This window comes from Acinonyx jubatus, chromosome C1 (assembly GCF_027475565.1).
Source record: "Acinonyx jubatus isolate Ajub_Pintada_27869175 chromosome C1, VMU_Ajub_asm_v1.0, whole genome shotgun sequence".
Classification (NCBI taxonomy): domain Eukaryota; kingdom Metazoa; phylum Chordata; class Mammalia; order Carnivora; family Felidae; genus Acinonyx; species Acinonyx jubatus.
Genome location: NC_069381.1, coordinates 209,279,199 through 209,292,057, shown reverse-complemented (window position 1 = coordinate 209,292,057; position 12,859 = coordinate 209,279,199). Strand labels below are relative to the sequence as shown.

Here is a 12,859-nt window from a genome sequence, read left to right as displayed (position 1 = left end):
GAAGGAGAACTAACTTAACACTAAAGGAAATGAAAGGAAATTAGATGCAGTTTTGAAAGATCAATTTAGCTAAATCACTTAGCATACATTTGGTGGGAACAAGATTAGAACAGGACCCTGTAGACCTAGTTCAAGTGAGAAGTGATATAGATGTGGATTAGAGTGTTAGCACTGAGAATGGAGATGAAGGGACAGGTCGGAGACATTTAAAAGGAAGAATTGATACAGGTAGGTTATACATGTGGTGTATCAATTGAGGAGACAACGGTATCAGGGATGACTTTGAGAATTTCATTGTGAAAGAATGCGACAATTAACAGTGTGTTTTAGAGACAGAGAACATTGAAGGAGCAGATATTTGTTTTAAGGAAGAAGATGATGCGCTCAGTTTTGGAAATGTTGTTTGAAGGTTTTGAAAGATACCTCAAATGGAGAAGGCTAGGACCTTCAGGACCTTGGACAGAGGCCAGCCTTCCATTTGGATGAGTGCGTTTAGATGTTTTGAAGACAGGGCTGGGCTGGATATGTATGCTTAGGAACTGTTAAGTTGTGGGTGGTGATTGAAACCATAGGAGTCGATGAAATTCCTGGGCGAGGCAACTTGTAATCTGTGTGAGGTATAGGGGACACGGATACCTGGACACACATTGCCCTGAAAACTCACTGCTACTGCGAGCCACCCTTTGTGCCAACATTGCTTTTGTCTTGTGGCCATTTCAGATCCCACAATTTCTCCACCTCACTTCTCTTCCTTTTACATTCTGCCATCTTTCTCTCATCTTTTAACTCTTTCTCTACATGGTTCTCTGTGTGCCTCCCCTTTCTTCTCTCTATTTATTCCCCTAGGTATGTACCTCATTCCATCTATTTTTCTATGCTTCTATCCCTGGATCTAGTTTTATTATTGAAGTAATCCTCTTCCTACTGTCACTTCCTTTTCTATTTTCTCTTTGCTTCTAGTCCATTTCTTTTAATCTTATCTTGATCTTTTGGCTGTTTTTATAATTATAATCTTTGTCTTTATATTTTCGTTATCTATATTCAGCTTCATCTCACAGATTGCTACTTTCATCAAAGTCAAATGCCTACTCTTTTGACATTGACCACACTGTTGACCATTATTACTTTTGCCAGTTTCCTATGGGCTCTCTACATTGCAAGACTCAGTCAGTCATGGACTTTATTACCATGTTTCTTCATGGAACTTCTGAGAGGTATCTGGAAAATCATCACTCTTCTCCCTCCAAAACTCCCCAATCTGGTGATATTTGGATTCCATGTCCACTTGAAAAAACTTGAAGCTTACTCGGTCAGATGTCTTTCCATTTGGAGACCCCAGACTATCTTTTCCATGCTTCCTCCTTACATTATCCACTCAGTGTCACCTCCCTGCATTCAGGAACACAGCTCATCTTTCTCTTTTGGCTCCCTCAAACCTGTTGAAAGCAGTCCAAATCTGTGCACACATCTCTGCCTATGTATAGGAGTCTGTGTGCATGAGTGTGTGCATTTGTGTGTGTATGTGCATGCTATGTTTTGAGGGGAGAGGTAAAGAAAGGAGAGCTTTTCCTCTGTGCAGACAGGAAAACAAAGATAATTCATAATATCAAAACTGGCTTCTCCATCAGATGCTTATAGGTTGGCATCTCTTCTCACTCTCTTCCTCTACTCATCTGAAGAGCTTAGAATTCATAGGACACTGAAGAGAAAGACACACTATAGGCAGTGACTTTGATGTGGTCATACTCATCTATGTTCACTGCTCAGATGAGTTGAGAAAACACCCACTCCAATGACTACACCTTATATCCAACAAAGATTTGCACTGTCACCTTTTCTATCTGGCCGCACCTCATTCTCCTCCTTATTTCTCAATTTTTTGACCATTTTCCTGCCTCATGCATTTCTATCTCCATCACTTGATTCTTTGAGCTTCTCTCCCTGATTTCTTCTGTATGGTTTTCTGTCTTTTCATCAGTGATGTTCTTCATCTCTATTCCTTTTTATTTCTCTATTAATCATTTTTGGTTCTTCCCTTCTAGGTATTTTGTACCTTATAGCTGGCTCCACTCCTACCATCTTTTTTTCTTTATGATTTTCATTTTTACCTATTATCTATCTACCTATCTATCTATCTATCATCCAAATAGCTGTTAAATAAATTTTCTTGTATCAGGCACTGATACATTCTGCTGATACTATATATCAGTTCCCTTATATCTTCTTTTTGGACTTTGATCATGGGATACAGCTCTTATATTCCTACCTGTTACATACAGCAGTCACACTTCTTGACCCTTATACATTTGTATGTGTATTTCCTCATCCCAAAATGTGGATGACAAGAATTAGCCTGCCTAAGTCTTAAGGATATTGTTATGACTAAAGTAAAATCTTATTTGCCAAAGTACTTTAAAATAACACAATATAATCAAATTACAATGTAATGGACATCTGTTAAAAACTATACTAAAGTTTGAAAGTTGTTTATCTGAAGCTTTATTTCTGTCTATAATTACATAGCAGGACCAGTTGTCTTTTGAGGCTTTTACAATTACAAATGACATTAGGGTCAATTAATGTATCACTATAGAAGTCTAAGATCTTAGTGTTAGTAGGCATAACAGTAGGTATTAAAAAAGATACCACCAGTTTGCTATTAATTTCTTCTACAACAGCAATATATAATTACATACATTTATTCAATAGGACTCATCCTGTTAAACATGAATTTATAATAATTTCCTGTCTCCTTCTATTTTCTAAAATGCAGAAAAGGAGTTCCCAGGATTAACTGGATACAGGTCTTCAAGGTGCTCAGAATAAAATCATCAGGAAACAGTAGCTTTTAATTCCTGACATTCTGCAGGCCAAGGCTTGGCATCCTAATCTTCGTTACCTGACCCACTTCTTAGGTCTGAGCTAGAAGATTCCTGTGGTTCTTCCGTGTGGCTCAATTCTGAAAAGTCACCACTGCTGATCCCTGCAGAAAGAAATAAAATTCCTTAGCAGTCTCAGTCTGTGTCTTACAAACCAATCCGGCACCAAATTTTTTAAAAGGAAAATTGGAAAGGGAAGCTCATGTAGGAGGAGCAGGAGTATTCCTACTGCCAGGCTACCCTGTGGCTCCATCTGACCTGTCAGTCAAAGTTGCTCCAGGAACCATCCCCGGGGCTGGGCTAGAGGACAACTTTGCCATTTGTCACTATGTCCTACCCTCTCCACTTGTCTTTACATACTTCTTCCAGTTCTGTTGTTTATCCAGGAAGTCTGTGGAAGCAGCATTTTCAAGATGTCAGAGCCTCCATCAGCTAGGCCCTTAATAATCATGTGGAGCAGAACGCCCCTCCACCCTGGGAACTACTTTATCCTATTGAGGCGAATGAAGAATATACTTCTTCTATTTTACTTGTGCCACTGAACCTTTTGAGGACTACATATTGTATCAATTAGCCAATCCCACCTATTTCAAAATGTGTAATACGAATCAATTAAATTACCAACAAATTCATTTTTTTTTATTTTAAAGGATATAACAAAAATTTTGAGCAACGTCTTAGTAGTAAAGAAAGATATTTGTTACATCAAAAGTTTTTTTTTTTTACATCAAAAGTTTTAATTGAGCTTACGTCTTTTCCTATTGTTTATCCCCCAAATAGATTTGTTTCCAATGTCCGCAGGATCTAAAAAACAAAGGAAAACACAACTAGTCATCTACAACTAAAAGTTGTAAAACTTATGACTACTCACATTGTAGACAGGATTTGGATTCGAAAGATACTATGATGATCATTTCTGTTTCTTTCCATCTAAAGGAAAAAGATCACTACTAAATAGAGCCAAGAACCACAATTCTTTGGCCCTAATTGCAAAATCAAAGAAGTTTTGAAAATCCATATTTTTCCTACAGGTTTGCAGCTAAGTACCTTGGCAGTGAATCTGGACTTGAGCTGTCATGAGTCCATGTAAAATCTTTATTTCTCACACTTGGTGTTAATTCACACAATTTGTTGCAGGAACATTAATATAGTATATTTGAGAATGGGATTCTGTCCCAGACCCTCTTGGATTTTTTTTTTGTAATGTATAGGATATAAACCACATTGTCTTTCTGAAAAGAGATTATTATTGTATGACTGGCTTCAAATATTTGAATAAAAGACTGTGGATGTTTGGTAGGAGTCCAGGCTGCTCTGTCTCTTCTGGTAACTTTCCATATGTGATGTGTAAAACATCCTTAAATGTTTATGGGCTAGAGTTTTCTCATCTGTGGAATGGGGAGAGAACAACAGTTATCTGGCCTATTTCTAAGTTGTTATAAACATAAAAGGATATTTTATCAGTGAAGATATTTTCAAATATCATTATATAGGCCAATGTCATATTAGGGTCATGTGTCATAAGTTATAAATTGAATTTGATGGTAATAATCAGAAGCTTTTCCTTCTGTTGATAAACAGAGTCTATGATCAGAGTCTTCTGAGTTTTGAGCAAGTTTATGACAAAATCAAGCAATGTCAGATACCCCACTTTCTCTACAGAATAGGAGTGGACAGGGGTAGAAACCACTACATAATTCAATACTTTGGGGTTAATAAATTGGAGAGCATGTCATACAGATTGTACTGCCATTCAACTAGAGTCATCTTGTTAAACCTGAATTTATAATGATTTCTCTATTTGCATTTTTCAAAGTGGCCAAATGTGATAAATGCAGAGAATGGGATCATAGACTGTGAAGTGTGCCTGGAGTAAAATGCCCAGGAAACGAGAACTCTGAACTCAGATTCTTCATGTCTGGGAGTCCAGTGATGACAGTCCTTACCCTCCTCATCAGGATCACTTCTCAGTGCTGAGCTCAAGACTCCTGGGGGCTCTTCTTCTTCAGTAGACTCTGAAGAGTCATCAAATTTTTTCACTGCAGAAGGAGCAAATATCCCTTGAAAGTCTCAGTGTATGACAAAGGAACCAAGAAGGAAACACTTGAGAAGTTCTAAAAACCCAGGGCAAGAATATTCCCAAGGATATTTGGAGTCTGGTATTGAAGAAGGCAGATCTTCCCCTTGGCAGCTTCCCTGAATCCCACTTGAAACATGGAGGATGTTTCATCTAAACTTCTAAAACTTCTCAGAATGTTTACTTGAAAAAAAAAATAATTCTACTGTGTTTGAGTCCTTGACTTCTTTGGGTTTATTTGTTATGACTGTTAGCCTAACTAACTAATACAAAAGTTAAAACAAAACCATTTTAAATTAAAGTAAATTTATATTTTACTTTGAAGGATATAGCAAAGAATTAGAATGAATCTCTTGTGGAAAACACTATTCATTTGTAACCATGAAGAGTTCTTATTTGCCCTTATCTACTTTCCAAACTCTTTTTTTTGGGGGGGTATAGGTGATTTTCTGATATCCGTGGGCTCCACAAGGTAAAGGGGAAGAAATAATTATTCATACCTAAGAGTCTACAGATTCTGTGACAACTCAATGGGCTTACAAGCATAATATTTTTTTTTATTCCTGAGGGAGAGAGAGAGAGAGCAAGCGAGTGAGCTGGGGAGGGGCAGATTGAGAGAAGGACACAGAATCAGAAGCAGGCTCCAGGCTCTGAGCTGTCAGCACAGAGCCCGACATGGGGCTTGAACCCACAAGCCATGAGATCATGACTTGAGCCGAAGTCAGATGTTTTACCAACTGAGCCACCCAGGTGCCCCAATCATAATAATGTTTTGATGATCATTTTCTTCACTTTTCTTCAACTGAATCCAGTTCTGGTGGTATGGGTTCATAATGCTGAGTTCCTGCTTAAATTTCGTTTTCACTCTCCCTGTGAATTTGTAATTGACTTTTAAACATTACTAGCTCCAGTTTCCTGATCTATAAAGCTGGGATTACCTGGTTACCCTATCTCCCTGTTAAGGTTTTTATGAAAACAAAATGCAGCTTAGTTTACAAAAACCCTTTAAAAAATCACAATGTAAGCCAATGGATTAAGTAATTTGGGTTTGAGAATAGCTGATCAGAGGCCATTTCCTCACCAATAATTAAATGTCAGCACAAATTATTTTTCGAAGATTTTCTGCATTTGGGACTAATGACAATATTGTGAACAAATAGAGGAACACCATGCTTACCATGTCGGCTAGAATCTAAAGCATATAGGTAGAGAATAAGTATATTATTTCAACCTTTAGCACTAATACATATAATAGTGTATAGTAAAAAAAGTTTGTCATTTTACCAATTTGTTTTTGCTACATTTTTTATATACCAATCAAATGGATCGGTACAGTTAAACAACAATCAATAATGCCTTCTTGTCCCCTTCTACGTCCCAATAGGCTCAGAGAAATTAAATGCAGAAAATAATCTCCTAGAAGTAATAGCATTAAGGCATATGGGGCATGCACAAAACAAGATTCATCAGGAAAACAGAGCTTTGGATTTAGACTCTGAGTATTTGTTACCCAGGGTTTCAATCCTAATATTCTTACCTACTGTAATATGGAGTGGTGAGCAGGCAGCTTCTTGGGACTCTTTTCTCTTCCTTGATTCTAATGAGTCAAGGTTATTGGTCACTGCACAAAAGAATAGGAATCTTTAGGGGTCCCAGTGTATGACTAAGAAACTGAAATATTAGCAGGAAATCTCCTCATAAGAAAACCTAGAAAAATCTTGAAAACCAATGCATGTCATGGCCTGCAACAGTGCTGCCTTGCTTGGTCTGTCCTTCTAAGCCACCTGCCTTGTATGATAGTCACCTCCCTCCCCTGTCCCCAGAGGCAAGGGGCAACTTTGCAGTGTTTGAACCTTACCTTCCTACATTTATTCCTCTTCTACTTCTTAGCCCCTCTACTGTCACTTCACACTTCCTATCTCTGCTGTTTCTCACACAGGGAACCCTTGGAAATCTTGTGTTGACAATAGCAAGCTTCCTCTACTCCTTGCCAACCTGGTGCCATGATGAAAGTTGGCAAGGCTGAGAAATAAGCTCTGTGTCCATATCATAGACATATTTTGGGGTTGCCTTTTAGAACAGTTTGCTAACCCTAAGACCAAAGCTAAAATGTGCACTCTTTAAAATTTGAAGCAAATTCACATTTTACTTTGACGGATATAGTGAGCAATGAGAATGAACATATCATTTAGTTATTGTTCGTTTGTAACATCAAGACCAGGTAACATTTTTATTTGTTCTTACATATTTTCCAAGTATGTTTCCCCCAAATAGGCATGTTTCTAATATCCTATGGGTCTAGAAAGTAGAAAGAGAAAACGAATCACCAATTTGTGCACTAAAGAGCTCCAAATCTTAGGACAGCTCCTGCTACCCATGGAATTGAGGAAACACATTTTGATAATTGTTTTTAGCTCTGTGTTACAAAACAAAAATGCAGAATCCGGGATGCTAGTCTTGTCAGTCCCATTAATTTGCCATGACACTTTGTAGAAGACCTTGATATGATTGCGTTTTCTCTAGAAAACAAGGGTAACAGTGTTTAGTCTCCTTACCCCTTAAGATTGTTGTGAATTAAAAAGTAAGGTATTATTTGCAAAAGTCCTTTGAAAAATCACCATATATGCCATGAATTGCTGAAGAACTCTCAAAAATGATACTTGGGTTTCAGAGTACTTAATCTAAATCTTTTTTCTGCTAACACTAGATAGCTGGCTGAGTTGTCTTTTGACACAATTTGTGATCAGAAGACAATATGACCTTCTAATAAAGGAATATTTAGCCTTCTGTTCCCTGTAGAAATCATTGTATAATTCCAACACTTTATAAGCATAGAAACTAGCTAATCTGAAAAACAAAATCATCATTTTGGAAACCTCTTTCTACTATATAATCCATACATGGATGCATGTATTGATAAATAGGACCTATCAGGCAATAGGCCTCATCTTCTATAAATATATATATATTTCTTATATGATTTCTTATCTCCCTTCATTTCCCAAAAAGGTCAAGTGAAATAAATGCAGAGAATGGGATTCCAGGATAAAGTGAATCTATCATACAGAATAGGCACAGGGAAAGATGCATCAAACTGTAGCTCTTAATTCAGATTCTTGCAGCCAAAGCCTGCTTTCCCACTGTCTTACCAGGTCCATTTTCCAGTGCTGACGTGGAGGCTTCTGGGGGCTCGTCTCCATCACTGGATTCTGCAGAGTCACTGCTGATCACTGCACAGAGGAGCAAAACCCTTTAGTTGCAGGTGGGGCCAATGAGCCCACAGAGCAGGCAACACTGTAAAAGAGCACTAGAAAGACCTGGAAGCTAAGTTAACGCAAGGCACCCTGGTCTGTGCTTGAATGTGTATGACTTGTGGGCTGCTCCAGGTCCTAAACCAAAGGTGACGGAATCCATGCATGGAGGGCAGCTTTGCTCATCCTGCCAACACTCTTCTTTCCCCACTGTCCTGAGACCTCCTATGCCTGCCCTTATGCTACCTCTTACTCCTGCTCTCATGCTACCTCTATCTTTTTTTCTCAATTTATTTCTTGACTTTCCTCTTGGCTCTGACCATTTCTCTTACTTAGGCCTCTCTTTCTGGCAATGGTATCTCTTTATACCTCTCTTTGTCTTCCATCTCCTCTCATGAATATCTTGGCTCTCTGACTTTTTTTTCCCTTTTCTTCCACATCTACCCCCATACTTTCTTCTTTTGATTTAGAAATAGTATCCTGTACATTAATACTTAAACCTAACCTTTCTGTCTTTTGGTATTTTTCCAATTACTGGGACTTTCTCCTGCAGAGCTCACTGCCTAACTGGTTCCTCACCCCTTGCCTCCATCCAAGGCCACCCGGACTGCCTCGATGGACCCTGCTGACATGTCCCAGCCCCTTGCCTGGAACTGGTGACTCACATTACAGACTCGTACAGTCATACTTACCTATTATGTCAGAGGCCTGGTTACAGTTAGTCCTCGCTTGGGCTTGCTGATCAACTGTCAAGTTAAAAAATGGCTTTTCCTTCTTTATATCCACCAGATATACAGAACAGGAATTTATTTGGATCCCATGGCCTGGTAGCTCTACTCCTGGATCAAATTGTAATAAATGAAGAATTTTCATTTGTCTCCCCCAAAGGGAGTAAACATGCTTTACTCCTATTGATAAGTCCTTCTCCCTGTAAATCCACTGCAGGGATGAAGCTTCACCTCCCACCCCTCTCCCTTACTGCTGCTTAACTGTGTCCCTTCCTCTGTGCCTGTATGGATTCTGGGCTTTGGAGGTTTTTTGTTTTTATTTTCTCTTCCCATCCTTTTATGAGTTACTTTTTGCTCTTTTAAAAATAAGAAGTATATTGGGATACCTGGGTGGCTCAGTCAGTTAAGCATCTGATTCTTGATTTCAGCTCAGGGCATGATCTCACGGTTCATGAGTTCAAGCCCTGAATCAGGCTCTGTGCTGTCAGCTGGGGCTTCTCTCTCTCCCTCTCTCTCTCTCTACCCCTCCCTGCTCACATGCACACACTCTCTCTATAAAATAAGTAAACATAAACAAATTAAAAATTAAAATTATATTTTCTGTATAATGTACATAGATAAAAATAAGCAAATCATACATTTTGAATCACCACAAAGTGAGCATATCTGGGTAACTATCACTCGGGTCCAGAAATAAAAGATTACTAATACCATGGAAGCCTTTTAGTGATGCCTCCCACTAATTGTCTCCATCATGTAATTCAAATTAATCACCACTTTGATTAGTAATTCCACTGATAATTTTGTCAGTTCCAAAATATACACAAGTTTGTATAAATAGAATCATGCCTTTTCTCTCTCATTTGCTATTTCTCTGTCTTTCTGTCATGGGGCAGGGTGATCAATTCACGTCCCTTTCTCAGCATTATGTGTGTGGTAGTCATCTGTATTCACTTTGCTTTTTCACTGCTGTATAGTATTCCATTGTAGAAATAACCCATTAAAAATAAAACCATAAAAATGAATTTGGGCCATTTCAAGATTTTAGTTATTATGAATAGTACTGACCTTATGTGCATTTCTTTTAGTTTTTTTTGAACAATGTGCATTTCTGTTGGTTTCTGTTGAGGAATGCAATTGCTGAGTCACAGGCTATGTGTATTTTCAACTTTGAAAGAGTATACCAAACTGTTTTCCAAAAGCATGTGTAAAGGCAGAGATATAATTGAGAGATCTAGGAAAATTCAAGTAAAGAAATGGAATTTGGTGTGGTGGGAACTTGGTGGAAGGGAGAATGAGGGGGGAATATGCAACTGCATGGGAAGTATCCTTCAATACTCCATACCAAGCTGTGTCGACCTCATGCTGAGGGCCACAAGAAGGCACTGGGTTTAAATAGGAAAGACATATGAACTGGTTTGCATTTTTGATATGCCCATTGAGCTGAAGTGTGGAGAATGGATCTGAGGGGAGCAATACAGGGAGGAGGCCAGCAGGAGAGTTCCTCTGTTTGAAGTGAGAAGTGATAGGAATCTGGATTAGAGTGAGCATCCTGGAGATGGAGAGAAATGAGCAAGTTGGACATATTTTAAAGTTGGAATTGACAGAAGTGGCAAATAAAGTCAGTTGTTTTAATCCACTGAATTTGGGGATTGTTTGTTACACAGCAGTAGATAACTGATACAGCCTCCAAATAGAGAGAGCTTTCAGATCTTTGAATACAAAAATTTAGGCACTTGAAGGGATGAATCTAGAAAGCAGGTCCGGACTGGAGATGTGTGTGTAGGAATCCATAGATCACAGATGGTGACTGAAGCCATGGAGAAATGAAGTGCCTGGGTAAATGCTTATTTTTATCTGAGGGGGTTAGAAGGCCATTTTGGTCATTGCAGACACCTTACCCTTCTCAACGGTCTTAGAAAGGGCCCGTTGTGCTTTCTTTCCAGTGACTGACTCTTCAAATTGGACAATGTCTTGATTTGTCTTCTGTCTCATCATTTGGTCCACTCTTCACCAGTTTTTCATTTATGGTCCATTAACTTATCCTCTACATAGTTCTCTCTATGCCTCCTCCCATTTTCTCTATTTACTGGTATTCATTTCTTTCTGTATATTTCTCTATCATGATCTTTTTTTCAACATTTTTTTATCACTGTCTCCCAGGGCCCAGCAGTGTCTAGGATGGGGCAGGGGAGGTTGTGAGGGCACAAGAAACCAAGAGTAAGATTTTCTTTACATGTGCCCCAGGGCCTCACTGCCTCCCCTGAAAACTGGCCCTGCTGTCCTCCACCCGATTTTTCAGTGTATCCATTCTCTGTTACATTTTCTACTTTCTCCTATTCTTTGTTTCTTAAAGTGCCTCTTCTATACTGATTTTTTCTTTCTATTCATCTTCCCCATCTCAAGCATTCCAATGATCATCAAAGTTCTCCCCCTGTGCCACTGTCCCCTGCTCCAAGTCCTTCCATCTGTCACTTCTTTCCTACAAGTCCTTCACTGGGGCTTCCGTACTCACAAACTGACCAGCAGCATCACGCATGGCTTCCATGTTTCTGCTACAACTTTTGAAAAGCAAGTTGCAAATTACTCCTTTTCATCAACTCCACAAAGTGGTACTGTTTGGATTCCATGCCAATTTATCTAAAACCTATGTAGTTCATGTACTTTGCCACCAGTGTTCCATGGTTCACTTTTTCATATTTTCTCTCCTCACATCCTCTCATCAGGGACACACCCTCCATTAAAGACCTGAGCTCTGTTTCCTGCTTGCTTACTTAAAAGTAGTCAGAGGCTGTGCACAAGGCTGTGGGTCTTGGATAGGGCCAGAGAGGTGGTTGGTAGAAAGAGAAAAGAGGAAAGCTTTTTTTCTCATGGAAAAACAAGGATAGAATTAGAATATTGGTAGGAAAAGTAACAATTACTTTCTTCATCACAGGGCAATGTGCTGGGTGTCTCTTCTCTTGTATCTCCATTATCCACGTGGATAGGTGCTTGTTCACAGGACTCTGAGGATAAAATAGACCACAGCTGAGGCCTGACAGAGGGACCTTATTCTGCCCATTTCCATTTTGCATCTCACCTGACTTCTCTTTTCTTCTCATGTTTCTACTATAGCTTGTCTGCATATATTGCCACCTTCACCTCATGAAAGTGTCTGTGCTTCAGTGATTCTGTGGCCAATCTCTCCCTGACTTCTTTTGACTTTTCTTTCTGTCTCTCTTCCCCGATTAGGTACTGCACAATTTCATCCTTTGTCTCTTTGTTAGTCCTTCCTAACTTTTCTTCCTCCAGGTCTCTCCCATCAATATATTAGCCTCCACTACTGCCCCCTCTGTGTCTGCATGAGTTTCCCCTTCTTTGTTAATAGATATTTCCTTGGGTTGTGCAAGACTCCATTCTCTACCACCAGCAAGGACTCCTTGGCCTCTCTATTCTCATGCAAACCCAGGCAATCAGTCTTACCTGCTGGCTCAGACTCTTGGGCACACTCTTTATTTGCTTCTTGGCTTTCTAGTGCATCATTTTTGTCACTCGTTGTATCTTTTCTGTTTGCATTTATCTGTTCTGTTTCACAGAGGTTCTCCAAGAGTCCATTTTCAGATGGGGTTGTACCTAAACCATGTTTTGATTCATAGATGTTTTATTCTCCTCTATATCAATCAGGGCCCAACAGGAAAATACAAATCGCTCTAGCTTTTACAGCAGAGGGAATTTAATCCAGGGGGTTGGTTATGCAGTTGAAGGAACAGCTAAGAAGTCCAAATAAAAGAATGCAGGAACCGGAAGAATATTTAACAGTAAGCTGTGGGAGGGCCAGAGGGTGAGCCCAGAGGCCAGGATCAATGGGTGGATAGAAGCTGGCCCCTGGCTGGCATGCTTGGTGGGAAGTGGTATCATGGGCGAGATGCAGCCGTTGCCAGAATT

At 39.3% G+C, this 12,859-nt stretch overlaps 1 protein-coding gene across 6 annotated transcripts in view; it reads right to left on the bottom strand.

The window, feature by feature from the left end:
- SP100 (SP100 nuclear antigen) overlaps positions 1-12,859 on the bottom strand; it is a 98,002-nt gene that overhangs the window by 36,737 nt on the left and 48,406 nt on the right. For 5 of the 6 annotated variants that reach the window (XM_015069229.3, XM_053215926.1, XM_053215928.1 and 2 more), the window contains 8 exons: positions 12,398-12,547; positions 11,857-11,940; positions 8,900-9,046; positions 8,106-8,186; positions 6,494-6,577; positions 4,826-4,918; positions 3,630-3,683; positions 2,900-2,983 (listed from right to left, as the gene is read on the bottom strand). In XM_015069229.3, coding sequence (XP_014924715.1) covers positions 2,900-2,983; positions 3,630-3,683; positions 4,826-4,918; positions 6,494-6,577; positions 8,106-8,186; positions 8,900-9,046; positions 11,857-11,940; positions 12,398-12,547 — 777 coding nt within the window. The remainder of the gene's footprint in view (positions 1-2,899; positions 2,984-3,629; positions 3,684-4,825; positions 4,919-6,493; positions 6,578-8,105; positions 8,187-8,899; positions 9,047-11,856; positions 11,941-12,397; positions 12,548-12,859) is intronic. The other variant, XM_015069231.3, reaches the window with a different exon arrangement.